This window comes from Candoia aspera, chromosome 17, assembly GCF_035149785.1.
Source record: "Candoia aspera isolate rCanAsp1 chromosome 17, rCanAsp1.hap2, whole genome shotgun sequence".
Classification (NCBI taxonomy): domain Eukaryota; kingdom Metazoa; phylum Chordata; class Lepidosauria; order Squamata; family Boidae; genus Candoia; species Candoia aspera.
This window is the reverse complement of record NC_086169.1, coordinates 7701072-7728162: the sequence shown is the minus strand read 5'-3', so window position 1 is coordinate 7728162 and position 27091 is coordinate 7701072. Positions and strand designations below refer to the sequence as shown.

The 27091-nt window shown below is 48.5% G+C and overlaps 1 protein-coding gene across 9 annotated transcripts in view; it reads right to left on the bottom strand.

Annotated features, from left to right (window-relative positions):
- The window catches only part of NRXN2 (neurexin 2), a 326517-nt gene that overhangs the window by 228554 nt on the left and 70872 nt on the right, over nt 1-27091 (bottom strand). For 5 of the 9 annotated variants that reach the window (XM_063316920.1, XM_063316927.1, XM_063316922.1 and 2 more), the window contains one exon: nt 11270-11338. The exons of 3 other annotated variants lie outside the window; for them this stretch is intronic. In XM_063316920.1, coding sequence (XP_063172990.1) covers nt 11270-11338 — 69 coding nt within the window. The remainder of the gene's footprint in view (nt 1-11269; nt 11339-27091) is intronic. One more of the 9 variants, XM_063316923.1, reaches the window with a different exon arrangement.

The window sequence follows — 27091 nt, the reverse complement described above, 5'->3', positions numbered from 1 at the left end:
AAGCAGGGTGGGAGCCTTTTTGTCTTCAAGGGGATTGAGACATCCCAGGGCCACTGGCTAGACTGAAACTCAAAAGCTGGGAAAAGGCAAAGATGTGTAGACCAAACCTGGAAACCAAAGACATGCAAGCTAATGCCACTTCTAATTAAGGTTACAGTAACTGCGGTGGAGTGTTTCCCTGAGGAGGGGGATGATGGTACGGAGATCAGAACGGGGGGAGCGCATTCCAGGCCGACAAACGTTCTCACCTGTTGCTTCCCTTGGAGGAGGGGGAAAGGCCGAGGGAAGAAAGTTGGACTCGCCCCGCCTTAGATTCACAAGGGGATTTTTCCCTTCGGCTCAGTTAAGGGACCTTTCGTATGGCAAGATTCTGGGCACAGCAGAGAACAATAAAGAAACCAGAGTCTGAATCTGACCCAGCGTGGTTCTCGTCGCCATCTTCCCTGACGGTAACGGAGCGTCGCAAGTCTGAATGCGCTTCCCCGCCCTCCCTTTATCCTTGTAAGAATGAGGGAGGGTCAAGTCTGAGACGCTTCCGCAAATTACATTTCTGCCCTGGACTCAGGTTCCTTTTATCTGACCGTTGTCTTGGTTGCGGTTCTTCCTCCTGTCCCTCAGGGTCACTCTCGCATCCCATTACGAAAGCACAACACTTCCATATTGGTGCAAAGAATCAGAGGGTCCAGGAAATAATCAGGAGACAGGCTGGATTTGGAGACCCTTGCACACAGGCGGAGGGCAGCACCTAGATGACCTTGGCTGATCTCCAAAAAAAATAAAAAAAAAAGCTAAGCAGGGTTGAACTGGGTTAATACCTGAATAGGAGGCCACCAGGAAATCCTAGCGGTATATTAAAATTCTAGTATACTAGAATTCAAACTGGAAAGTCTGAAAAAGTTCTGGGGAAACCACTTCCAAAACGCTGCTTCATGTCATCCATGAAATCAGCTGGACTCAAGGGAGACTGTAATGGGAAATGAGAATACCTCTGAGGAACAGGAGAAAAAGCAGCACAGGTAGTCCTCACTTAATGGCCATTCATTTAGGGATGGTTCAGACTTATGACAGTGCTGAAAAAAACGATGTACAACTGGCACTCACATGACCATCACAGCGTCTCTGCTTAGGGGCTTGGCAACTGGATCACATTTATGATCATTGCAGCATCCCAGGGTCACGTGATCACCATTTTTGACCTTCCCAGCCAGCTTCTGGCAAGCAAAATCAATGGGGAACTGTGTGATTCGCTTAATGACCACTTGGTTCGCTTAACAACTGCAGTGATTCACTTAATGACCAGTGCAAAAAAGACTGTAAAATTGGGTTGGATTTGCTTAATGACCACTTTGCTTAGCAACCAAAATGCTGGTCCCAGTTGTGGTCATTAAGCGAGGACTACCCGTATTAGCATTCGTAACTTTGATTTCTTCGTCTGGTCTACCTGACAGAGGCTTTGTATTTTGTCACCAATCAGCAGCAGCCCGCTCGGCCCCCTCGCCCCAGCCTTCCCCACTCAGTTCAGAGATATTGGATTTCTTCTTCAACTACATGCAGTGCAAATGTCATTGCTTCCAAGGTTGCCACCATGTAAACTGGGAAAAAGAAATAGCCAAGACGTGACAAATCAAAACTGGAGGTAAACAAAAATGAAGGGTAGAAAGGATCAGGAAATGCCACCCTGCCAGATTCAACCTAAATGTAAAACACAGCTCTTTTGATTTCCAATTTCCATTTTTACATCCCTGTGAATCCTCAGCTTGCCTCTGGAGCTACAGACTAGCCCCGGCCCTTCGATGCAAGCTGGCGTCTCTTCGGTGAGGTTCACACAACATGCCAAAGGCAGGTTAACGAAGCACAGTTGCTACCTGCACAACATGCTTATCCAGCTTAGGTAAAAATGAGCATCTGCACAACGTGCTGCCGCTGGGTAGCTTCGTACGGAGGGAAACCAGAGGTCAGAGAACCTGGGCCAGTGCATGCGTGTGAACGAAATAATGGGTTTTGCAGAGGAGCAAGGGTTCATCGGCAAACGAGGCAGAGACGCAACATGGGGGGGGCGTTACACGTACACAACTGTATCCCACAGAGCTGCAGGACCAGGACATCCGTCAATCTCCAGGTTTACACTACAGTTGCAATGGGTTAACGTAAGGTTCCGGTTTAGGGCTTTCACTGAAGTTTCTATGCATTTCCAGTCTGTGATCATAAATGCGATCCAGTTGCCAAGCCCCTAAGCAGAGACGCTGTGATGGTCACGTGAGCACCAGTTGTACGTCGTTTTTTTCAGCACTGTCATAAGTCTGAACCATCCCTAAATGAATGGCCATTAAGGCCACACCCCGTTGCCAGCTGCTCTGCCACAGTCAGAGGGCAAGCTGCAAAAGAGGGGGAAGAAAAGTGGGGAGGGCCTCCCATTGCCAACTCAGAGAGGCACAAGCTGGCACAGGCTATGTGGGGCTGACGGCTCTGGAAAAAAGGCCATTTTTGGGACAGGAAAGTCATCTGCTGGTGGGCAGAAGGCCATCCAGCAGCCCCCACCATTTATTCCCTTTGGGCCCTGCCTGACTCGCCCCTCCCCGGGGCCCGCAATGCAGGCCCTTTATGCCTTCCAGGCGGTCCATGTCCCTTTTGCCAGGCCCCACCCACCACTCTCCAGCGGCTCGCCAACCTGCGTGGGAAGGCAGCAAGGAGCGAATCCAAGCCCAGAAGAGTGGCTGCCCCCCTCTGGGCACCGTCAGGGCTGCCTCCGGCCCCATTCTCAGAGCCGGCTCTTTCCCTTGAGGGCTCCCAGGCAGCCTCGTTCATTTTTAACCCCCCATCTTCTCCTTTGGAGGCAGCCATTTAAAAGCAACCTTTGGGAAATGCCTCCGAGCTGTGCCAGCTCCAGAGTCCTTGGGAAACTGGAGAAACGGGGGAGGGGGGGGGAATCAAGGCTCTTTGGCCAGAACCGAGCTTGGACCCCAGGGGCCAGGTGGGGTGGGAAGGGTCCCGAGACACGCCAAGCCTCTCTCAGCTCTCTCAGGAGGAAAAGAAAAGAAAAATGATATGAATATATATAAATATATAAAAACCACCTCACAGAGCAGGGTTCAAAGCAAGGCACAGGAATTTTGTTTCGTTTTCTTTTTCATCAAAAGAAACGTGACAATCCATTGCTTTCGCTCGCTTCTTTAGGCCGGGATTAAAGAACACACTAAATCCTAATCTTGGTTTAGCAAAATGTGGTTGCCAGGTTTCAAATAAGCCAATAAAAACTTGCCCAGGGGCATGGTTTACACAAGATGCTAAGAAAAGGACCGGGTCTCATAACTTGATGAACAATGAACTACGCAACCTCACTTTTAGCTGGACTAGCATGTTGTGGGAATGCAACCAATGTGTGGTAGTACCAAGCATACTGGGACTTGCTAGCTAGGTTCCAAATCGTCATTCCTTCCTGAATTTGGGGAGCCCACACTGCAGGGCTGTTGTGGGAAAACTGTCTCTCTCTCTTTCTCTCTCTCTCTCTCCTTCCTTCCTTCCTCCCTTCCTTCCTTCCCCCTTCTTCTCAAGAGCAAGATCAACCCTTGGGCTCCCACCCCCACCCCAAGCTTACTTGTCTTTGACAACAACCTATAAAATAGGTTAAGTAACTAAACTGCTAACTTCTTTCCAAGACATCACACTGACTTGGGTTCCAGGGAGATGGAGGAAGAGGAAAAGGGTATGGAAAAGGTGTGCAAAGCTCAGTTTCCCAAAGGCAGAGGCCCTTCCAGATGTGTGGACTTCAACTCCCAGAATCCTCAGCAATGATCCTCAGCAATGATCGGCTGGCTGGCTGGCTGGCTGGCTGGATTTTATTTTTTTATTTTATTTTATTTTATTTATTTTATTTTATTATTTCAAATTTCTGTCACCGCCCATCTCCCCCAAAGGGATTTTCCAGCTATACCAATTTCGCCTCCCCACGTTCTCCAGCCAGCCTGGCCAGGACAACTCAACGTGAGGGAGCCTTATTTATTCATTTATTTACAAAGCTGACAACTCACCCCAATCCCAGGGGAGTCTGGGTGGTGTCCAACAATAGAACAAAATACCAGAACAGAACAACACAATCATCAACCCAGAGAGCTAAGATTGATGTCCTCGCTCAAGCCAACTGGGGCCAAAGGCTTATTAAATAACACAAATTTGACTTGTTTGCAGAAAGTTAACAAAATCTCTGGGGAGCGAATTCCAAAAAGCGGAACTACCATAGACAACCCCCCCACATGTACTTCTTACAGGGAGGGGGATTCTCAAGTGGGTCTCTCTAGATAACGGGACCAGAAGGACAGATTAAATTGCCGGATGCACCCCAGGTCTGCACCATTATTTATTTATTTTTTTCTTTATTTAATTTATATAGCCACCCATCACAGGCCCCAGACTTCATCCTTAAGGCCCGATGCCCTTAAGGGCTTTAAAAATAGTAACTGGTGAGGAAGACTCTAGGCAACCGACGTGGCCACTTTAAAACCAGGGTTATGCTACCCCGGCAGGTTGTCCTGCCAACTATCTAGAGTCCCATTCTGTTCCAGCTGCAGCTTTTGGGGTTGCCTCCAAAGACAGTCTTGTGTGGTCCAACGGGATGGTGAACTGCCATCAGAGAGGCATCCCAGTCCAGCTGGGGTCCTAAGTGGTGCACGGGCAAAGCCGGGGAAAGGTTCACTGGCCACAGCTGCCATCTGCTGTTGGAGCAGAAGCCAAGGAACCAGGAGGCCACGGGTCCCTCCTCTGGGGGGCTCATGAAACCCGGCAGAGTAACCACTGGGGCTGATTGCCCAGATGTTTACAGACTAGAGACAACTCCATCTTGCGAAGATTTAGTCTGAGGCTGCTCTGTCCCATCGAGATCCTTGGAGGCTCCAGACACCAGTTCAGAGCTCGTCCAACATCTCCAGTTTGGCCCGGGATGGCGAGGTATGAATGGATGCTGGGGACACCTCACTCATGCAGATGGTGAACCACCTGGCAGAGGGCACCAAGGCTCACGGGATCTATACTGGAACCCCAAAGGGCTCCAGGGCTCCCCCCCCCCCCACTCAGGTAGGAGCAGATCGTTCTAGCAGACGGTGTGCGCCAGTGTCACCCTCCTGAGACCTCAAGGCAGACCAGTCCCAGGCTTGTGTGCAGTCCACCCAGCTCAGCCACCACCTATCAGGGAAGCTCCTCGGTGCCCCCCCCCCCCGGTTGCACAAGCACCCACAGGGGCTTTGCATCTTCACCTCACCCGGCATAGCCCTGGTGGCACCAGAAGCATTTCTGTGTCAGCGGCAGGCCAAAAGGCACCCCTTTGGCACAGTGGCAGCTTTAGTCATTAGCTCATCAACTGGAGACTTCGGGACAATTAATGCCCGCTGTCATGATCACCGTTGCGATGTTTGCGACATCGTAACGGCTCGCATGACAAAGCGCGGATGCGTGTCAATGACTGGAGAGGTGCGGGCGATAAACCGGACAAAGAAGGGAATGGGTTTGGGAGATCTATTGAACAACAAGGTCTCATCGCCCGGTAATCGGCCATTGACACCATTGTCAAAGAAAGGATCAGGGCGAGGTTCGGAAGGGCGCGTCCGGGCGCTTTCGAGGAAATCGCCTGGTAACGGACCATTACCTCGCAGGAAGATAAACGGGGCGATGCCCGGGGCGCATGGGGCTGGACGACCTCTCACCTACCAAGTCTGGATGGCCTGTCTCTCCGGGGGACTCGTGGGGCACACCCGGGGAGGGTGGGGGTGGAGCGCTGTTTGGCGCGAGACTATTTAATTCAACTTTGGGCGCGCTTCCCTCACTCTCAGCTTTTTACTGGTGTGCACTCTATTCTAAATAAAAGCCAGAGCTTAAACTTGATTTAGAGTCTGAGCCTTTTATTTGGCCTTAGGCATCCCTTACATAAAGCTGAGAGACTTTTAAGGACGAACCTCGCTAGTCTCTACCAGGAAATCTTTCTTGCGAGAGAAGCAGCTGGCGATGACTGAACCGGGGACGATCCTGGAGTCGGCGCTTCAGAGCGGAGACGCGAAGGACTCAACGCGAGGGGGGGAGGCGACCAGAGAGCTGCTGGAATCTGCGCTCCCGAGAAGGGACACGAGCCCCCTCCCTACCCACACCGCACCCCAGTTTGAAGCCTGGAGTGGAGGGCCCCGATGGAAGAGGGAGTCGTGAGTCAACAACACTTCAGGTGGGACGGCGCAGCAGACCCCCGGCCGGGGACACCCCACACCACTTGGAGACTCCAATACCCCCAGACGCCCGAGAGGGAATTCGCAGGACGGCCGATTGGGCAACAACCGGCAGCACCGAGGATGGACGATCCCGTCACACCGGACAGGATCAGGGCTCTGGAGTCCAAGGGGCAGTCATTAGAACACCTGCTGCGATCCCTGTTGGTGAGTGAGCTCACGAGGAGTGCTGCTGCGCAGGGCGCAGGGAGGGGTCTCGGCATCCCACCCGCCCTATTGCCGGCCCTGAAAGGAAGGGGCCAGGCGCGGGACTTTTTCCCAGGGCCCCATGGCTTTACTCCGGTGGGGGTCACCCCTACTCACTCACAGGTTGGGGTTTCTCCAGTTGGTGGGATCGCTAAAGACTTTCCAGTAACATTTGATGGCGACCCCACAAACCTGTCATTCTTTTTAACTAACGCAACAAACCACATCCAGCTATACCGACATTGTTTTGCATCGGAAGGGGCTAAAATCTCGGCTATTGCCACAAAACTTAAGGGCAGAGCCGCGGACTGGTATGTGCAAATGTCAGAGTCCGGAGCCCCAGCCCTGGCTACCTTCCACACCTTCCTGACCGCCTTGAAGTGGTACTTTGAAGACCCCCTGGCGAAGGAGAGGGCCAAAGGCGCTCTGAAAGAACTTAATCAGGGGCAGAAATCGGTCGCAGATTACTCCCTGGAATTTAAGGTCTTGGCAGGGAAGGTCCCTGAATGGTCGGAGGCCACCCTGATCGACATGTTCAAGGATGGCCTCAACCGTGAGGTGTTGCAATGGGCGCTGTACAGAGACGATCCGGACTCACTGCATGACTGGATCTGTCTTGCCGGGAAGGCTGAACACGCCCAGCGCACCTTCATGCTGGCGGCTAAGAGACAGGTGTCCTCCCAGCGGGAAAGGGCCAGTGCCACAGTCGGGCCCGACATGGGATGCCGAAAGACAACGTCGCTTTGCCCGTGGGCAATGCATCAAGTGTGGTAAGGCAGGCCACCGTGCGGCAGAATGCCACAAGGCTAGGACGGCGGATCGCCCACCTAGACCGACGCAGAAGGCTCCCCAGAAACCGCCCAACACCTGCTTCCATTCCCTGGGGAATCAGCACGCCCGCATCCCAGTGCGCAGTCAGCATAGCAACAAGCCAAGGATGTGCGTGTCCTTTTACTGCAAGGGGGGGCAGGAGGGGAGGGAGAGGTTGGACAAAGCGTGAAAGCAAAATCGGTATATCAAATTCTAGTGGGATTCTTTCTTTGGGTGGGGAAGGAAGGTCATTGAGACCCTGAAGCGCCTTGGGAAATCCCAACGCCTGTTTTTCCTTGTCTTCTCAACACACTTTCTCTTTCACACACACACACGCTCCTTTCCCTGCAAATAAACATTGCAGATTCTAACTCGAGTTTACATCATTTGAACGTCTTCCTCTGGGGGCCAGGGAAGAATAAGCACAACGTCATGTCCGTAGTAGGATTCCTTCCCACTAGACCGCAGGGGCTGAACCAGGCAAAGGATTTGGCACTTTGGGAATTAAAGGATCCTTATTGGGACTGAAAGGGTCCATTCAAAAATGAGGATTCTAGTCCTCATGGCTGCAAAGCTCAGCAGCCCATTAAAACTGGGGCCAGCAATTCCAAAAGAGGCAGTTGCTGGGAGAGGACTGGGGAGGGGGAGGTTACTTTTTCCTCAGGTGTGTCTAAGTGGGTGTTTCTCAACCTTGGCAACTTTAAGATGGGTGGACTTCAACTCCCAGAATTCCCCAGCCAGCCATGCTGGCTGGCTGGCTGGGGAATTCTGGGAATTGAAGTCCACCCATTTTAAAGTTGCCAAGGTTGAGAAACATTGGTCTAAGTAAAGCAACACAAATGTAAGCAAATCTATTCCAGCCAGAATAGGAAGCCACATGGACTAACACACTGGATTTGCTGTTGTGAGCACTTGAGTGCAGCTGGTTCAGTGCCTCTCTGGACTGCTTCCGGAAGGGGATGACCCTCCCCAACTTTAGGGGGGAAACCTCCGCTTGCAGACAGTCCTGGGATCCAACCCAAGTAGCTGGCAGTAAGGCTGGGAACGGAAGAACTCTCTCAAAGCAACAAGGAGTCCTTGCTAATCCACGAAAGAGGCCTTCCCTAGCATCTCAAAGTCCTGAATGACAAGGCCCACCACCCCTTCTCCAGCACGTCTGGAAGGCAGGCGTTTGGGAATTTGCAAACGCCCTTCCCCCGAGTCCGAACAACAGGGACCGCCATGTTCTGCACACTATCGATACTGGTTACCCCCCGGTGGGACTTTCTCAAAATGCTACCCTATAATTCTCAGCCACACAAGGCTGGCGTAACCCACAGCATCCCTATGCAACTCCTGTCATCTGTTTCTGCACACCAGGGCTATGTGGTCTCGATATGAATTAAATTAATTTTTGGTTTCTTCCTGCTGGGTATTTGTTCTTATTTGCTTTACTGTTGTTATGTTAATATTTTTAATTGTGCCCGCTGCTCGGAATCGCTTGTGCAAGATGGCGGCCACGTAAACCGAATCAAATAAATAAAACGATAACATGAAACATGGTCGGGCTTAAGATGACAACACCCGTTCTTGAATTACACAAGCCCATTTAAGCAGGCTGGCAGCGCCACGTCCCGTTCTTTCCTTAAGGGTTTGAATAAATAAATAAAATAAATGAACCCCTGGGTGGAATTTGTCTTTTCTATCCCTGCAATGGGTGCAGAAATAGATCACACAGCTATGACAAAAAAGTCATTCCAAAAAGGTGTGCTGGTTCTTGTATTCTATGCCCTTGTCCATTGACCTACTGACGCACGTGCACACACACACACACACACACACACACACACACTCTCTCTCTCTCTCTCTCTCTCTCTCCTTGCTCTTCCACGCAGGATTTCCCAATCCAAATCAATCACAGCCTTTGGTATATTAATGGCATCTTATTTGTATTGAATGCATCATTAATGCTAACATTCCCTGGGCGTCTCTCCCCACCCTCCCTGGATGGAGAGTATTAATTGCTTGCTTTGTAATTAAATATTAAGGCTGTGATTTTTCACGCTTTGCACAGCTGGCATGGAAAGGGGAGTGCACGTAGTGTGAGTATCACATGCAGGGTATTACTTGGGATTGCATGAGCATCTCGCAAGCCTCTGGTCTGTGGGCATTCACAAGGCTACGAAGCAAGTATACAAACACACCAGTTCAGTATTGGGCCAAGACACACACAAATACACGGCACGTGCAAGGGAGCTGCGGAGGGAGAAAGCTAGCGGCTGGTTCACAAGGAGAAGCAAAGGGACACAGCCGAAACCCGGCCTACACAATCACTGTCTGAGTTCACACAACATATTGACATTTGATCACTGAACTGATGCATTCAGCAGGTTTGCACAACGGGTAGGACCAAAACTGATCAAACACCTGAGATTTCCCAACACGCTCAGCTACAAAAGACCAAACCAAGCACAGCCTCAGCCGAGATTGGCTCCTTGTACAAACTCTGCTGCTGTGTTTTACCTTGCCAAGTGTGCTGTGTGGAAACAATACTTGGGATGATTTGCGCACACATTAAACTCCTTTCCAAAATCTCCTTAACCAGATGAGGTTTCCTTACAGCTCCATCCAGACCAGTGTTTCTCAACCTTGGCAACTTTAAGCTGCGTGGACTTCAACTTCTGGGAGTTGAAGTCCACGCAGCTTAAAGTTGCCAAGGTTGAGAAACACTGGTCTAGACTGAACCATTGTACATAGAGCTTGCCCTCTTGCCCTGGGCCTAAAGAGAAACAAGGCTCTAGTCCTCATGGTTCCAAATAAAAAGGGTCATTTTATTACAAACACAGGAAGCTGATTTACTTGTCTGCCGGCTGCTCTCCAGAATTTCAGAGGGTTTTTTCCCCAGTCCTACCTGAGATGCGGGGGATTTGAACCTGGAACCCAAGACACAGAAACAGGGCTTCCAACACTGACTCATCCTTGCAGGGGAGAGAGGTAGGAAAGGAGCTGGCTTAAATATCCTGAGGTGCTGTTGCGAGCACCCTTTGCTACCGCAACCCCAGGAAATCCAGAACAAGGACACGTGTGGGAAGAGTGAAAGTATTAGAGCCTCAAGCTCCTCCTCCACTCAGCATCCCTTCCGCCACCCAGTCCCAAGTAGAGGCCGCTGCGCGCACCAACCCTGCATCCTCCCAACCCCCATCATCCGCATTTGCACAACACGCTTAGCCTGATGCCCAAATTAAGCCATTTTCTGCAATGCACAAACCACTACATCATAAGCCAACTGAACAGCCTGGATTTACGCAGCACCACCAACAAAGACTAACCAAGAGGATAACTACCACAAGCTTAGGATGTTGTGCATCCACTAATTAAGCAGGTGGTGTGAATTCAGCCACCTTATCGTGCCTCTGGTTCACGTGCCCCAAAGCTCCAGGTTAACTAGAAGTCCCAGTTAAAATGTAGCTATGGAGGTGGCTGTTAGTCCTTGGATGGGAGACCACTTGCAAATCCGAGAGCCGGAGACTGGAGTGAGGAGTTGGAAAAAACACCCCAAAATGACAATAGCAAAATACTCTTTGTCACAAAACCCACCATGAGCTCAAGTCGAGAGAGAGAAAGAGAAAGAGAGAAAGAAGTCTACAGGAATGTATTGAGGGGACAAGAAAAGTTGTGTGTCACCCCTTTTTTGGGGCAACCCGGCATTTTCTGGTTCATCTCTGTTTCAAACACTGAAGAGGATCTGCGGATCCCCAAAGCCTGCACGCTCTACAGCCACTTAGCACAACTCTTACAGAGCTGTCTGGAGCCAGGTTTACTGAGATGCACGGGACGGGGCTATAAGAACTCCATCGACTAAACCATTTTTCAGTTAGAATCAAGTGGCCCCCACGGATGAACTTTCTGATCTGCCTGTGACAGCCTTTGGCGAGGAGGCAGGTCTCTTCGCTGATCGTGGGGAAGCTTGCGGCTGGCTGCCGAACCTTCATCATGGGGGGGAGAGGGAGCAAAAAGGAATTCACACTGACCTTTTGATGCCTGGGGGGTCTCACTGGCTGTTCTCTCTGCCCCCCCTTCCGAGTACAGGAAGGACCCTACTGGAGAAGCAGAACACAGCGTTAGCGGGGAAAGACTGGACGCAGGGCCCAATCCTGACCCGCAGCCCCGCACTTTCTGGACGAGGCCAGATCATCCACAGCATACTTTATTTCCGAGTGTGCAACTGGGGAAAAAAACCTTTTCCCTCCTAGGATGGGACAGTTGCCCCAGCGCCCAAGGTTCGTTTGTTCACTCATATACCAAGCCTGTATCTGTACAATATGCTAATCCAGCAACCAAGATAAGTAAATGAGAATGGCAGATTTCCCATGGCATGGTATGTCCAAAGCAAACAAACCATGGGGTGGCCTGGTTCATACAACACGTTTAACCTGGTGTCTGAATGAACCTAATTTCTGGCTTTGCAAAACCTAATCAGAAATGAATCCAGCCAACTGGGTTCACACAACACAATAAGGCATAACAAATTAACCCAGGGTAGCATGTTGTGTGAATGCAGCCAATTGACTTGTTTAGGCAGGCTGTGCAAATCCAGCTACCTTTCAGCTTGAGATTTCATGTACTGTTTGAACGGAGCCAAAGATGCTATCGAGGATAAAAATCTGGGGCACATACTTCTCTACCAGAGGGGCGTACACAGGATACGATTTTTAAAAAGTCAATACGGCAGCCATGATGGTGCAATCAAAGCTCTGTTATTTTATGCGTGAAACACATTTTTGGAGCTTTGATCACACCGCTGTGGCCACCATCCTGATGTTTGTGAGGTTCTTGGTCCTTTTCATCCTAACAACAGTAACTCCCAGTACACACCATATTGGATATATGGAAAGTTCTTTTATTAGGATATGGTTCCAAGCTCTTTCAAAGTCACGAATGATTTTTCGCACCCAAAACTTCCCTTAAAAGCATTCCAGTCACTCTCCTACTTCCTCCCTCCTTTTTTCTGTGATTAACTGTCTGGTAAAATTCCCTTTCGGTTTCAGGCGTTTCTTCGTTCGAAACAGTACCAGGCCCCAACCTTGGGATGCGCTCTTTGTCTAAAGATTTCTCTCACGGCAGTGGATGGGATGCTGCTCCTTTGATTGGAAACTTGCTCAGAGCTACAAGTTTCCAATCCATACACCTGTCTAAGCTCTACTTTTCCCATACTACCTAACCCATCTTCAGGTGTGGCATCCAGATGCCATTAGCTATTGCTTCTGGATTGCTCCATCCTGACATTTTTTTTTTAATCGTACCTGCAAATATCCCTGCTCTTCCAGCTCACACATGTTATTCACCAGTTTCCAGATGTCACATGGAGTTCTCATTTTATCCATTTTTAGAGCCCTAAGCCAGCGGGATATACAGCAGGGCTGAGGTGTGAAGAGGGGGCATAAAACTATTCTTTCCGTGGGAGAAAATTTGCACAGGCCGCCCCGATCAGCTTTCACACCCGCCTGGATGCTGGCATCCCCATGAAACCAAATTCAGCAAACACCACGTCTGAAAGAAAGGTACGCTACTGAACACTGCATGTAAACAGCAGCTGTTAGTGTCTTAAAAAAAAAGTTTGTACTGCAAGAACTTGTGCTCAAAAAAATCTGTATCAAAGAAACATATACGTGAAAGAAGAAAAGCAGCATGATTTGCATCTTTAAAATATCTAGGGAAATGTACATTTTAGCAGTTATGTAAATGAGGAGAAGAAAAACGCTAAACCATGACACAGAGCAGGTTGCTGTGAAGATAAACTGTTACAAAACCTTCTATTTTTTTTTTTTTCATCTACAGAGAACGGGGGGGGGGGGGGGGAAGAATCCTGTTTGATCATAATATCGCTCTGCTAAAGCCTGCAACGAAATGTTCATCAGGCACAAACCCCTTCCACTCACGCCATTCCCCACCACCGCGGCTTCTCCCTTCCCCCAGCGTCCTGCAGCTTCGGAATACCCCGCTTGTATTGATCTCTTTTTTAAAAAATGACTTTATGCATGGCAAATCTTGGGGCTACCCCCAGGATTCCTCTCCTCCTGAACATGGGAGAGGCCATTTTGGGGCTGCCCTCCCTCGGCACAGGGGAGACACCAGAGAATACAAGTCTCCTAATAAGCAAAATAAAAGTACTTGTAAAAGCATGTGTTTTTTTTTAATGGAAGAGAAGACAGCCTGGCAGGTTTAAGTTACAGCTTTCAGGCTATTGTTTTAATCACACCAGTTGCAATCTGGTTTTACCAGTTTTGTTTTGGGCATGACAATTCTGCACCTTCCCCCTGTAGCAGCTTGTATGCTTTTGCGTGGGCAGAATTAATAGCCCTGGGATCAAAAACAATCTAAAATCGGCTCAGAAACTGTGGTTTCTTAACTTTCCAAACTGATTTGATGGGGCAGGATTTTCAAAGGGACTACTCACACAGAAAGCGGTCTGATGTCGGGAATTGTGTAGCTGCATTCCCACAATCTCTGAAGCCCAAAAATCTGCTTGGAATTTTATCCTCCCAGACACCAGTGGCTCTTCAAAATTGCACAGGTGTTCCTGGCGACACCTGTGGTCTTTCGCATACTGGGTAATCTGAACTCAGACCGGGGAGCCATTTTTGATTTGCTATGAGCTAATCATAGCTTCCAACTTTGGACAAAATTAGTTTAAATAAAAACAGTGGGATCTCCTTAAAGCTGCGCCCAACTCCTAGTAAGAAAATTCCTAGTGAAACAGGTACTCCTCGCTTAATGACCACAATTGGGACCAGAATTTTGGTTGTTAAGCAAAGCAGTCATTAAGTGAATCCAACCCAACTTTATGACCTTTTTGCAGTGGTCATTAAGTGAATCATGGTGGGCATTAAGCAAACCATGTGGTCATTAAGTGAATCATGTGGTTCCCCATTGATTTTGCTTGCCAGAAGCCAGCTTGGAAGGTCGAAAATGGCAATCATGTGACCATGGGACACTGCAGCAGTCATAAATGCGAATCAGTCGCCAAACACCCAAATCATGATCACGTGACTGCGGGGGATGCTGCAGTGGTCATAAGCATGAAGACAGGTCACAAGTCGGTTTTTCAGCATTGTCATAAGTCCAAACCATAATTAAATGAATGGTCATTAAGCGAGGACTACCTGTAATATAGAAATGGCTTGCCACTGCCTGCTTCTGGAATGGCTTTTTTTTTTTTTTTACTCCTAGCCTGCAAGTATGAGATTTTCCAGTGGTCTCCCATCCAAATACTAACCAGGCCTGGGCCTGCTGAACTTCCACACCCCAAAAAGTTAGCCAAGTCCAACCTTTCTGCCTGACATCAGACTTCCCAGGTGGATGACCATGAGGTCAGAGTCTCAGAGTCAAATGCAACTCCTGGCGACTTCATGGAAACACATGTGTCATTTTGGTTGGAAAAACACAGAAGTGCTTTGCTGGCACCTTCCAGGATGGCTTTTCAAACTTCCCAGACCAGCCTGTCGAGGCCGCTTTCCATTCAAGCCCTGGCCACATCCCCCGCACCTTAACTTTTCAGGATGAGCTGCGGTTGACCAGATGCTGCTGACTGCAGAGGTGGCCTCTGACTCTGGCTAAGGAGCAGGAGGTAGCCAAAAAGGAAGAAGCAAGTGCATTTATTCTTGTTAAGCTGATTACTTTGGTAATCTTCTCTTCCCAAAGACTAGGGGGAAAAGTGCTAAGACTGTCTAAGCTGGAGGAGGTAAGTACCACAGCGAGGAAATTCCTATTACGTACGTACAAATGCATAGATTCTTGCCCAGGGGAGAAGACTGTGCCCGAGCAAGCTCAAGCCTGTTTACCTGCAAGGAGAATCCTTGGGGGCCGGTGCAAACAAGGCCCCGCTCTTTTCCACTCCTCGCTGGTCCTTAAGCCGTCCTTCAAGCAAAGCCTCGATTTAACAGGGGGTGTTTCCTATTGGAATCCTGCAAAATCCAACTCACCAGCCAGATGAGCGGAGTGGAGGGCTGGCGTTTTTCAGCCTTGAAGGCTACAAGCCACGTGGGAAGGCAAGATGGGTCGGGCCTCCAGGTGCACATGCCTTTATACATTCACTGTTTATGCTGCGTTCACACAATAAAGCCTGCTCAGTGTCAAAGGCAACCACAACCAGCTAGGCAGAAACAGGCATTTTGAGAAGCCAGCAGCAAATTAACTGAGGAAGGAGCCTGGGGCATCATGGGCACCTTTAGTGGACTCTGGGACCCATGCTCCCCTCCCTTGGCACTCAGTAGGCCTCTTACCCTTCTGTTCCTGTCTTTTGTTAAACAAAATTGGTTTGTATTGGGAGATGAGGGATTCTCCTTTGCTGAAGGTGTGTATAAACAGAGGCCATTCAGAGATGCTGTAGCAGAGGATTCCTGGCCTGGGTGGGTGGGGGTTGGACTAGATGATCTCTAAGGTTTGCTCCAACTTGACATACTATAATTAAATTAAATTAAATTAAATTACAATATGCAGTTTGGCTGGGCATCAGGAAGACTTTTCTAAGAGGAACAGCTGTTCACTAAGGTAACAGGGGATGATAGGCTCTCCTTCACTAGTGTTTAAACACAGGGAACTTGTACAGGAGTAATGGATTGGGCAAGAGGGTTGGACTAGATGATCTCCAAGGATTTTCCAACTCTGACATTCTAAAATTAAATTTAATTAATTAAATTAAATTAAATTAAATTAAATTAAGCAGATTTTGGCTATCAGGAAGACTTTTTTTTAACAGTAAAAGCTGTTCACCAATGGAACAGACTGCCTCAGGAAGTGATCGACTCTCCTTCCTTCACTAGTGTTTAAGCAGATGGTGAATGGCTGTAGATGTAACAGAAGTGGATTCCTGCACTGGGCGGGGGGGTGGACTAGATGATCACTAAGGTCCCTTCCAACCCTCTCTATGATTCTATGAAATGGGTGGCTGGCTTGTTTCAAAGCAAAGTGTCAGCTTCCCATCAGCCACGAAAAGTTAAGGACTCTGCCACCTCAGAGTGAATCTGTGGTCGACAAAAACCTAACTGTATTTATCTTTATAAACACTATGCAGTGTTTCTCAACCTCTGGAAGTTGAAGTCCATGCATCTTAAAGCTGCTGAGGTTGATCAACACTGCTGTACACTAAGGCACAATTATTTCACCAACCTAGAGCATAAATTCTGTTTGCAAACCATAATGGCTAGGTTCACACAACCCACAGCTAAATCATAAAAATTCTATCTATGTGTTTTTGTGAACCTCGCTCCCTGTATTGCTTTGGCCAGCTTTTAGGATTATTAGGTTGAAAGTCGCCAGCCAAAAGAGGACAGAAAAACAGCCATTCCAAGCGATCGGGTTACGAAGGGCTCCGAATGATCCAAACAGGCAGAGGGCAACCTCAGAAAAGCAGGCTTTGGTCTGTGACAAACCAGAGGGGGTTATGTTTCTTCCTCCAGAACTGTTTTCCCGGACGTGAACACCCTCTGATTGCGTGGAGCCTGTATTTGCAGAAAATGCTGAACCTGGAACCTGAAAATTCACTTACTGCCTGGGTTCTTGCAATATACTGAATTCTGAACAAAACCACCAGGCTGAACTGGTGCAACAGAAAGGAAAAAAAACCCTAACCAAGGTTAACTAGGCATTTCAAGTGGTTAAGCATGTTGTGTGAACAAGCCCTTTAGAAGACGCACTTGGAGAATAAACAGATTTCCACTTGGTATCCCATGAGGACAAACTGAAGAAACCAGGGGAATTCAGTCTGGAAAAAAAAGTGACGGAGGGGTGATCTATCTACGTCCAGGTACATCAAGGGAAACTAAAGGGAAGATGGGCAAGAACTGTTTTCCACAGCCACAAAAACGAGGACCAGAAATAACGGATACAAGTTGCAGCTACCTAGATTTCGTTTCCACAGAAGGCGAAACTTCCCAAGGGTAAGATCTGCACAACAGCAGCCAGTCCGCCTGCAGCGGTTGCAGCTTCTCCGTCTCTGGAGGCTTTCAAAAGAGGCCGGAGAGCCGCCTCTCACGGGTGGTTTAATGGACATTGCAGACGGTTGGACTAGATGATCCTCGGGATCCCTTCCAACCCTATAGTTCTACAATCCTACGTCCTCACTGGAAGGCTCTCTTCCAAAAATAATTTTTAAAAATGCTGGGTTATGCTTTCCACCTCATGATGCATGATGGCATCATGCTACGCGTGACATCACTGCGGCTTTTCTGGATGCCTATGGCAGGAAACCTTACAAGGCCAGCCTCAAGGGGATGTCCTATGAAGACCCTGGGGGCATCCATTCTGAGTGCAGGCAGGTTCTCATAACTGCCTTTCAGGGTTTAGCAGATTGTGTGAACTCTGCAGAAAGCTGGTCCAGGAGAGCCAAAGGAAAGAGAACTCGTCTAAGTATCCAGACTGGGAGACCTCTGGAGCATCAAGAACCCGTGTTGGGACCTCTCATAAAATGGCCATAATGAGAGTCAGGCACACTCACAGTGCAGCTGGTGAGGTTGCCCCCACCCGCCCCATGGACCACCAGCCGGCTTCTTCTTGCTCCAGCTTATCCTTCTCTTGACTTTCATCGGGTGACCATTCTTCCTGAAAAAAACTCCAGGCCATTTTTATTGGGGGGGGGCGCAGTGGAAGCCCAGGGGAATTCTGGGAAATCCAGGCTGAGCTGGGGCTTTACATTCAGGCTTCCCCTTGATTTTTTTTCCTTTTAATTGGAAGATTTATTAGCTATTGGCTGGAGGTAGGAGCCTTCAGGCAAGGATGGAAGGAACAGAACTACCTGGATGGAAGATGTCCATCCTGTTGAGGACCCCTGGAGAAAGTCTCTTCCTGCTTGGATCAGAACTTTGAGCTGCGTTCGAACCTTCTCAAAGGTTCACAGCAACCCCTGCAAGAACACTGTGGCCACGTTCACTCTGAGCTCCTGCATGGAGCTGTTTCGAGGTCCGCATCACATTCTAAACCACAAAATGAACAAACAGGCTGGGTTTCCACCAGATGCTACGGGCAAAGCCAATTAACTGAGTTCAGTGCTAACCGAACTTTGCATATTATCCAAGTGCAGCTGCTGCTGAGGCTTTACCTGACCTGGTTATGCTTGTTGTGAGAATGCAACCTTTTTGAGTTCAGCCCAGGCTTCATAGCAACTTGGATTTTGCTCTTTTGTATTACTGTTATCTCACTCTGTCTTGCACTTTGCTTCCCAGACCTGGCTTAGGGCCAAGGTGTTTCCCAGATCTTGGTTATATCTACGACCTGCTTCTAGGATAGTTTGTGCACCTTCCTTGATATGTCACTTACAAACCCATATACAAGCCAGCATCTCATTCTCACTCAGCTACGGTTTAGACATCACTTATGGATGAAATTGCACAGGCTGGGTTTGTGCAACATCTGAAGCCATCAACCATGGTTTCCAAGCCACAATGACTGGGATAACTCAACACCCTAAGCAGCAAACTATGTTACACTGTAGTGCAAAGTGTGAACTGAACCAAGGGGTATTGATTAGTCTTAAACCCAATCGTACTGCAGCTTTGTATGATGTGCAAATCCAGCCACTGGGCTTAGGATGTTGCGCGAATGGGGCAGGGTGCTAGATCAGATGATCTCTAAGGCCCTTTCTGCCTCCCAAGTTCTCTGTGCAACGACAGAACCAGGCCATGGAGAGTTCAGCCATCCCATTAAGCCACATTGGAATTTGCTCAGCACCCATCTAACTCTTAAAAACCCAACACCTCAGCCTCGGCCTTCCTGAGCTGCACTGAAATAGGAAGGCAGAAACCAAGAACATTTTGCTTTTAGAGTTAGATTGCTGTTTTCTTAGTCACTCTAATAAATATTTTATTGTTTAAGCAATTAACCGCATCCTTCGGGGACGTACATCAAACCTGAAGCACAGTTAGAAGCTTTAAAAACTGCCTGCATACACACACACACACACACGCACTCTCTCTCTCTTACACACACACACACACAAACACACAGTTTAGTGTCCTCTTTTAGCCTCCCTTCAGGTGATGCAGGAGAAATGCTCCGGGTTCATTGCCACCTACTGGTGCTTGCAAAATGTGCTTTAGCACCAGCCTTTAATCTTGCACCCAAACACCTCTTCTTTTTAGATTTTTATCCCGCCTTTATTATTTTTATAAATAACTCAAGGTGGGGAACATACCTAATACTCCTTCCTCCTCCTGTTTTCCCTGCAACAACAACCCTGTGAGGTGAATTAGGCTGAGAAAGAGGGACTGGTCCAAAGTCACCCAGCTGGCTTTCATGCCTAAGGCAGGACTTGAACTCACAGCCTCCTGGTTTCTAGCCTGGAGCTTTAACCACTAGACCAAACTGGCTCTCTTTTTTCCTTTGCAGCTGAGGCGAATGGTCTAACCTCACATTAGCACCAACCTTCCCTTCGGGGTCCTACACAAGAGGTGCTCGCTCAACATGTTCAGCTTGACTACAGTACTGAGCTACCTCATTTCTGAGCATTATGGCCCCTTGAACCGCACACTCACTCAGTGGGCTGGGTTTGCACAAGATGCCAACCAACGTTTGAAATGCACCAAGTCAGCGGTTGTGTAAATTCAGCCATTCAGTCTTCAAATGACTCAGTTCAACCTTCAGTGAGAACAGGGTCCAAATACTCAAATGATATCTGTGTGTATGCGTGTGTGAGAGAGTGTGGGTCAGGGTAATTGGCAAAGAGAACCATGCTGAGTCAGATGCAGCTGTAGTTCCTTTATTGTTCTCTGCCATATACAGAATCTTGCCAGACTAAAGGTTCCTTCACTGAGCTAAAGGGAAAAGTACTCTTGGGAAATCTAGGGCAGGGCTAGTCTAACTTTCTTTCTTGGCACTCTCCAAGGAGTGCAAACTGTAGGAATGCTTATCAGCCTGGAATGAGCTCTCTTCTCCCCCACCGCAACTCCGATCTCCATCACATTCTCAGGGACACATTCTATCATACGTGTGTTCTAGGGGACAAGGAATCTTGACAAAGTCTTGTATCAACCTACGCCTTTTAAATTAAAAAAAAACCAAAAACACGTGGGCCAGCGATGCACCAGCATCTATCCAACCACGGTTGATCTCAAAAAAGTAGACAGTGTTAGGCTTCCTCGGTACTTGGATGGGAGACCACCAGGAAATCCCACATCAGAGGCTAGGCTGGGAGGTTGGAAAAAAATCCCAGAAAAAAATGTTTATTGTGCCAAGAAAACCGAATGGATGTGGCCATGGAAGTCATCAGAGAAGTCATACTTAACTTGACTCAGAGGAGTCTTTACCTAAAATATGGGATCAATGGCTTAGGCAAGAAGGTCTGTTCAATGCATCACAACTGGCTGGGTCATAACCCATCCTTCCCTCCCCAATCTATGCTGTTTCTCTCCCAAATTCTCCCACCAATGGATTCATGGTTGAGACTTGCATCAATCCACACATCTGAAAAGCACCCAGACTAGAGAAGACAGCCCTGCTTCATAGTTTATGTGGCACAAAATCTGGGTTCACACAACATAAGCAAACAAGCAACATAAAGGTTTAATGCAATGTGTAAGCTCTGCCAGTATAGGAGAAATCAAAATGTGGTTAAAGAGGAAACTGTTGTCAAATCCATAAAACTGGGTGCAGGAGGGGCTAGATATTGTGGGGGTTCCTCTAAATGACTTTGCACACAAATATGCTCTGCATCAGCCATCTCCAACCTGGTGCCCTCACTTCAAAAGTGGGGGTAACAAATCCTACCATCCTGAACATGGCCATTTTAGGAATTCCAGTCCTGAAATGTTCATTGACCAAGTTCACACAACCAGCTTAATTTAGTGACTGGGTTAACCCATTTCCTGGACTGGCACAAGGTTATGAATTACTAACCAAGAAATGGTTGGGGTTCACACAACACGTTCAGCCCCCAAAAGACAACCAAGCCAATCTCAGCCAATCTTAGCATGTCGTACGGACTCAGGGTCAGGTCTTTCACTGGTTAAGTGGCTTGTGTGAACACAGCAAACCTCAGCACAGCACCCCTGGGGTTTCTTCTTCCAAGGAAAACCGGCCGTGTTAAATCCAGCAGAGTTAACACGAATCTTTTGGCCCTTTTAAAAAAATTATGCTTATAATTGCCAGAAAATTGAGTGGTACAAAATAGGAGGGATGGGTGGAGGGGGGCAGGGGGCAGAACAATAGGGCTCAGAGGCAACACCTGCCTGCAAGTTGTGGCTTGTTCACCTCTACAAGGGCAACTACAGGCTTATGGAACGCCCCGCGCAGCAGTACCAATTAAGGGGCGAGCCACAGATTTTTCCCAAGCTGGTGCTCAGAATACCCGCCCTCCTTCTCCCCAGCTGGTCTTCCCTTGAAAGCTACAATTATTTCACAGATTTCCTTGCTGGGCTTATCATCTTCCTGCAGGCCAGTGGGCCGAACCCAGCCAACTGTAATGCATTCAGCATACATTTCCCACCCACCGATTCTGAAGCAATCCTATTTTAAGGAAGGCTTCGAATTCTTTAAATCGCTTTTTAAAACAAAAACTTAACCCGTCCTGATATAAATGGCAGAGTTAGGTTTGGCCCACAGCTTTGGTGACAAGGATCTGTGTCCTTATCGCCATGCGACTGGACTACTGCAACCTGCTGTACACAGGGCTGCCCTTGAAGACAGCTCAGAGGCTGCAACTGATACAAATAGGTCGACCACACCACCGCAGCACAGCATTGCATTGGTGCCAGCAGGCTTCCGGGCTCAATTCTAAGCGTTGGCTGTTGCCTTTGAAGCCCTACATCAAGTATGCTGCCTGGGGAATTCTGGGAGTTGAAGTCCACACATCTTCAAGCTGCCAAGCTTGAGAAACGCTGCCCTACAGGTTGGGTGCTGGGCAATCTTAGGCACTCATTGCCCCAAATCATCCCGTTTGATCATGGGGGGGGGGGCTTGTTTAAAGTCCCATTCCCTTGCAAACCAAGAGAAGGCAGACTCTGGGGAATATGCTCTTGCCCCCCTCATTCCTGACTTTCAATAAATCTCTTCAACAGCTGATTTTAATGCCAGCTAGTGGAAGAGGTGGGATCTTATTTTAAATATTCTTATATTGTGGGAGAATCCTGATTCGCAAGACTCTTCTGCCACTGTTTGATTGGGCAGCACAGCAATCTTGTCAAAAAATGAATCCTTGCCTTCTCCGATGGAAACTTTGGCACCAGCAGTGCATCTCGGTGGTGCCAAACCATCAGAAATGTGAGGCTGGGAAGGCACCCGTGGCCATGCGAGGCTTGTGCTAATTTCTGGAAGAGCTGGGCCATTTTCAGTGCCACACCATTGACACCTGCCAGTCCTTGATAAATGATCAAATGCCCAGGTGCAGCCCCCCCACATGCCCATGGCACCTAACCTCCTTAAGGTGAGCAGCGTGGCCTACTCTGGGCTTCGCCATAGCTGAGAAAGTGGGCTGCCCTGCCAACCAGCTTCTAGAGCTAGCTGGCTGCCTACCCCTTTACCATACAGCAGGGTTTCTCAACCAGGGTTCCACGAGAGGTCCCTGGGGGTTCCCTGGGAGATCACAATTTCTTTAAAAAAATATTTCAAATTCGGGCAACTTCACATTCAAGAGGTAAGTTTCGTTCTTTATCTTCAGTTTAAGGATACTGTTAATGCATCTAGACAGGCTTACCCGTGAAAGGAATATAATCATTTTGCAGCTTCTGGCCTGTCTTTGAGCCTGAATGTGCAGGGGTTCCCTAAGGCCTGAAGGATATTTCAAGGTTTCTCAAAAGGTTGAGAAAGGCTGCCATACAGTATCTGGAACATCAGCAGCATTGCCAAAGAACTGGTGAGCTTATGCTGTTCAAAGCCGCCACAATTCTGGAAAGGGAGCAGTGGCCATTCAAGGGAAAGGCATACACTCTCTCCCTCGCTTCCTGATCAAACACACACATACAAAGCCCCAAAGAGTTCGCTAGATGGCATTCAGCTTTCTCTGGCCTCCCTGCTCAGTTTAAAGGGGGTTAGGAAGATCATCAGCTGGTGATCCTCTCCAAAGCAGCAGCGAAAGACAAAGGGGTGCCCTGAAGTGTTGAACAGGAATTTAAGAAAAAAGACCCTAAACCCTAATTTGCTAACTGGTGGGAAGCCTGGGACACTCGTGTGTGCCCCAGTCCTCTGTCGGGGCTGTTTTGAGCCTGCAAGGATCACACGGCTGGAATTTAACAGCAAACTGAGACGTCCGTCAGTGACCCCATTTCCCACTGATTTAGCACGCAAAGGTGCGTCTCAGGCCTTCCGGTACGTTAGCGCCTCTTCAATAACCCTCTAAAGAGATTTCCAAATAATTAATCATAGGGAGAGAATCCATTCTGCCCATTTTTATGGGATCAAGATTTCACTGTTCCCAACTCCTCTGTGGCTGCTGGAAAGAACGATGAGGGAAAAGCTACCCTTTGTCTGGCTGCAGAAAGGTTGTTCCTTCCTGTTGTTAAAGGAGCACAAGTCCCTGAATTAGCTTCTCGCCGCAAACTCCCAACCCTGTCTGGCCTGCCTCCCACCCGGGAGATGCCCCCCCAGCAGGCTGAGTCCCCACAAATGCCCTAAGGCAGTGTTTCTCAACCTCTGCAACTTTTAAGATGGGTGGACTTCAACTCCCAGGATTCCCCAGCCAGCCTTGCTGGCTGAGGAATCCTGGGAGTTGTAGTCCACCCATCTTAAAGTTGCAGAGGTTGAGAAACACTGCCCCAAGGGAATCAGCAGAGGATGGCTGATCTGCAGACCCCACCACCATTCATCCCAACCCTGCAAGGCTGTAACATGGCCCCCACACCCACCACCCCGGAAAACATGCTGATTCTTCCCCTCCCACAGTCACATATAAAACACACACACCTCCCTTCAAAATAAAATATATAATGCAGCGGCAGGAGAGCGAAACCTAGGAAACATCGTCAGAACCCGGTGCGGTGATGAAATGGCTCAAGCAGATGGGAAGAGAGAAATCGGAGTGAACGAGGGAGGGAAGCTGGGGAAGGAGGGGAAGAGACAGCAGGGAGAAACACACGCAGAGAGAGAGAGAGAGAGAGAGAAATGGCAAGGAAGGGGGAAGAGAAGAAATTAACAAAAGCAAAAGTCAGTTGCCGAAAAGAAACTGAAAACCATACCTTGGCTGTTTAGTGTCAGATGAGCTGGACCTTGAAAGGGAAGGAAAGAAAAAAAGAAAGAAAGAAAAAAGACGAGTCATAAAAACGCACGGAAAAAAGGAGGGTTTTTTTCCCCTCTTTGCCACAATTTAAAAGCATTTTTTTAACTTGTGACAGGCATCCAGACCCCCAGCAGACAGAGAAGGGAAGGGGATTGAGGGCCGGATGCCGAAACAAACAGAAAGGAAAGGAGGAAAAACTTAAAGTCCCGGACAGAGCCAGAGAGAACCAAAGCAGTAACGAGAAGAAACGGGGTGAGGGGGGGTGGTAATAAAAGTTTGGTTTCTTTGGGGATTATATGTTTTAAAAAAAAAAGCATTTAGGGCAGATGCTCTATCGCCCAGTGAGAGAAAAAATGCTTTTTTTTTTCCTGGGTTGTAAACAACGAAACTCGAGAGAGAGAGAAAGCACCAAGCAGCCTTAACGGCGACAGGTTTGCAGACGGCAAGACGCAGCGTGAGCGGACACCGTTCTGGGGAGGAAAAAGGTTGGTGGAGCCCCTTGCCGTGCTACTCTTGGGGGGCTCCGTGCGGGGGCCCTCAGCTCCACCCCAGGGGGCCGCGGGGTCAGGAGGGCCCTTCCCCCACACCAAAACTGGAGAGCCTTTGGGATTCAGAGGGCTTCTCCATGAACACGACGGACAACGTCGTTGCAGAAGGCGAGACGCCCGGCGGCGGCGGCAACCTTGGGTGGAAGGCCGTGGGAGCAGAACTCCTGGGACGGTGGGGAAGCTGTGTTCAGACGGCACACATAACTCGGGTTGCTCAAAATATTAAGCCAGAAACCAACCACGCAAGTTAAGCCAGAAGGAAACCAACCAAAACTCAACAAGGTTAGTAAGTTGCCTGGAGGGGCTGGGTCTTTACCTGGCCTGATTAAGCGCAGCGCAAACAGGCTGCCCTGTTCCCACAACACACTAACCTCATGGATTTGGGTGTTGCAGGAACTCGTTAAAAAGGATCAACTGACCCAGCCAATTAACCTCCAAGGATTTAAATTTAACCTCAAACAGACCCAGAAAAGGCAGATTTAAACCAACCGCACTCAATTGCCCCTGTTGTGGGTACAGGCAGTCCTCGCTTAATGACCACAATTGGGACTGGAATTTTGGTTGATAAGCAAAGTGGTCATTAAGCAAATCTGACCCAATTTTACCATTTTTGTTGTGGTGGTGAAGTGAATCACCAAGGGCGTTAAGCAAACCACGTGGTCATTAAGCAAATCATGCAGTTCCCCATTGATTTTGTTTGTCAGAAGCCGGCCGGGAAGGTCAAAAATGGCAATCATGTGACCACGGGACGCTGTGACAGTCATAAATGCAAACCAGTTGCCGAGCACCAAATTGTGATCACGTGACTGTGGGGGACACTGGGATGGTTGTAAGCATGAGGACTGGTCATAAGTCGTTTTTTTCAGCACTGTCATAAGTCTTAACCGTCACTAAACAGTTGGTTGTTAAGTGACGACTACCTATAATGCTGCAGTTTGCCTATTTAGTCCTCCAGGAAAAAGAGCTGGAGAGAAAGAGTGGCTAAAGAAGCAGGTCTGCATTCTACGGCTCACTGACAGGGCCTGGCAGAATAGAACATGCCTCTCTAAATCTGATTGGCTGCAATGGTCAAGCAGGTCTAGCGCACGTCTGGCCAATGGGGAAGGGCCAGTAACGTCATGACGCCCTGCCAGTAGCTTCTGGCGCAAGCACTCATGGGATTACAGGTCCTTCCTGGAAAGGGGCACGGAGGCTTAGCTGGCTTGGTGTGATCGCTGCCGCCAGAACCAGCAGCCAGGAAATCTGCCTGGCCTAGCGTCTGCCTGGGTTAAATGGGCTGTGGTCACAGGGATCGATCCGTGTGGGCAAAGTTTGCATTTCACTACTGAACTAAAGTCCTCCCTACCCCCAGATAAAGTGAGATCCCAGTTCTTCAGATTCAAAAGGACTTTCCCAGCCTCACTTGAAGATGTCAGAATGGGAAAGCAAGTATTAGGGGAAAATAGGATTCCGGTCCTTGTGATTCTGAATAAATAACAGATTTTCTGCATGTAAAGGGTAACAACAGCATTCAGCTATTCCTGACTGAAGGTGCATTCCCAGAAACATGGCAGCTGGCTAGGCTCAGTTCATATTTATGTATTATATACAAAGCCTATTTTTTATTCCACATCAGTTATTCCAGATTAATTATCAGTCCATGCCCACATCCATCCCTGGCTGAACTGCCATTTTACTGCCCTGAAGTCTACAGGGGGTAAAAATGCAGATATAATACAAAAATAACTAGGCATTGAAAAATCAAGCATGTTTCTTGGCCGCAAGGCAGACAAAGGAAGTCGATGCAGACTTGTTACCGGTCATCCATGGTGAGTAAGCAAACGCTTCCAGGCGATCAGTTGGGGGAAGGTAAGTGAGCAATACTGGAATATATGCAACATGACTGTGAATTTGGAGACTCCTTTGCCTTTGAAGAAATAACCTAATCCAAAGCAATCCACTGAGCAGAATAATGAACCGCTGTGGATTTACAATACCTGGGTTTGCACATCACTCTAAGCCAGTTTGTTTCACCATGATTTATCAAATAACCCACCATTTGTTCAGTAAATCATGGTTCACAGACCACAAGAATTAGCTTTGCACGTGAAGTCAAAACCAAACAA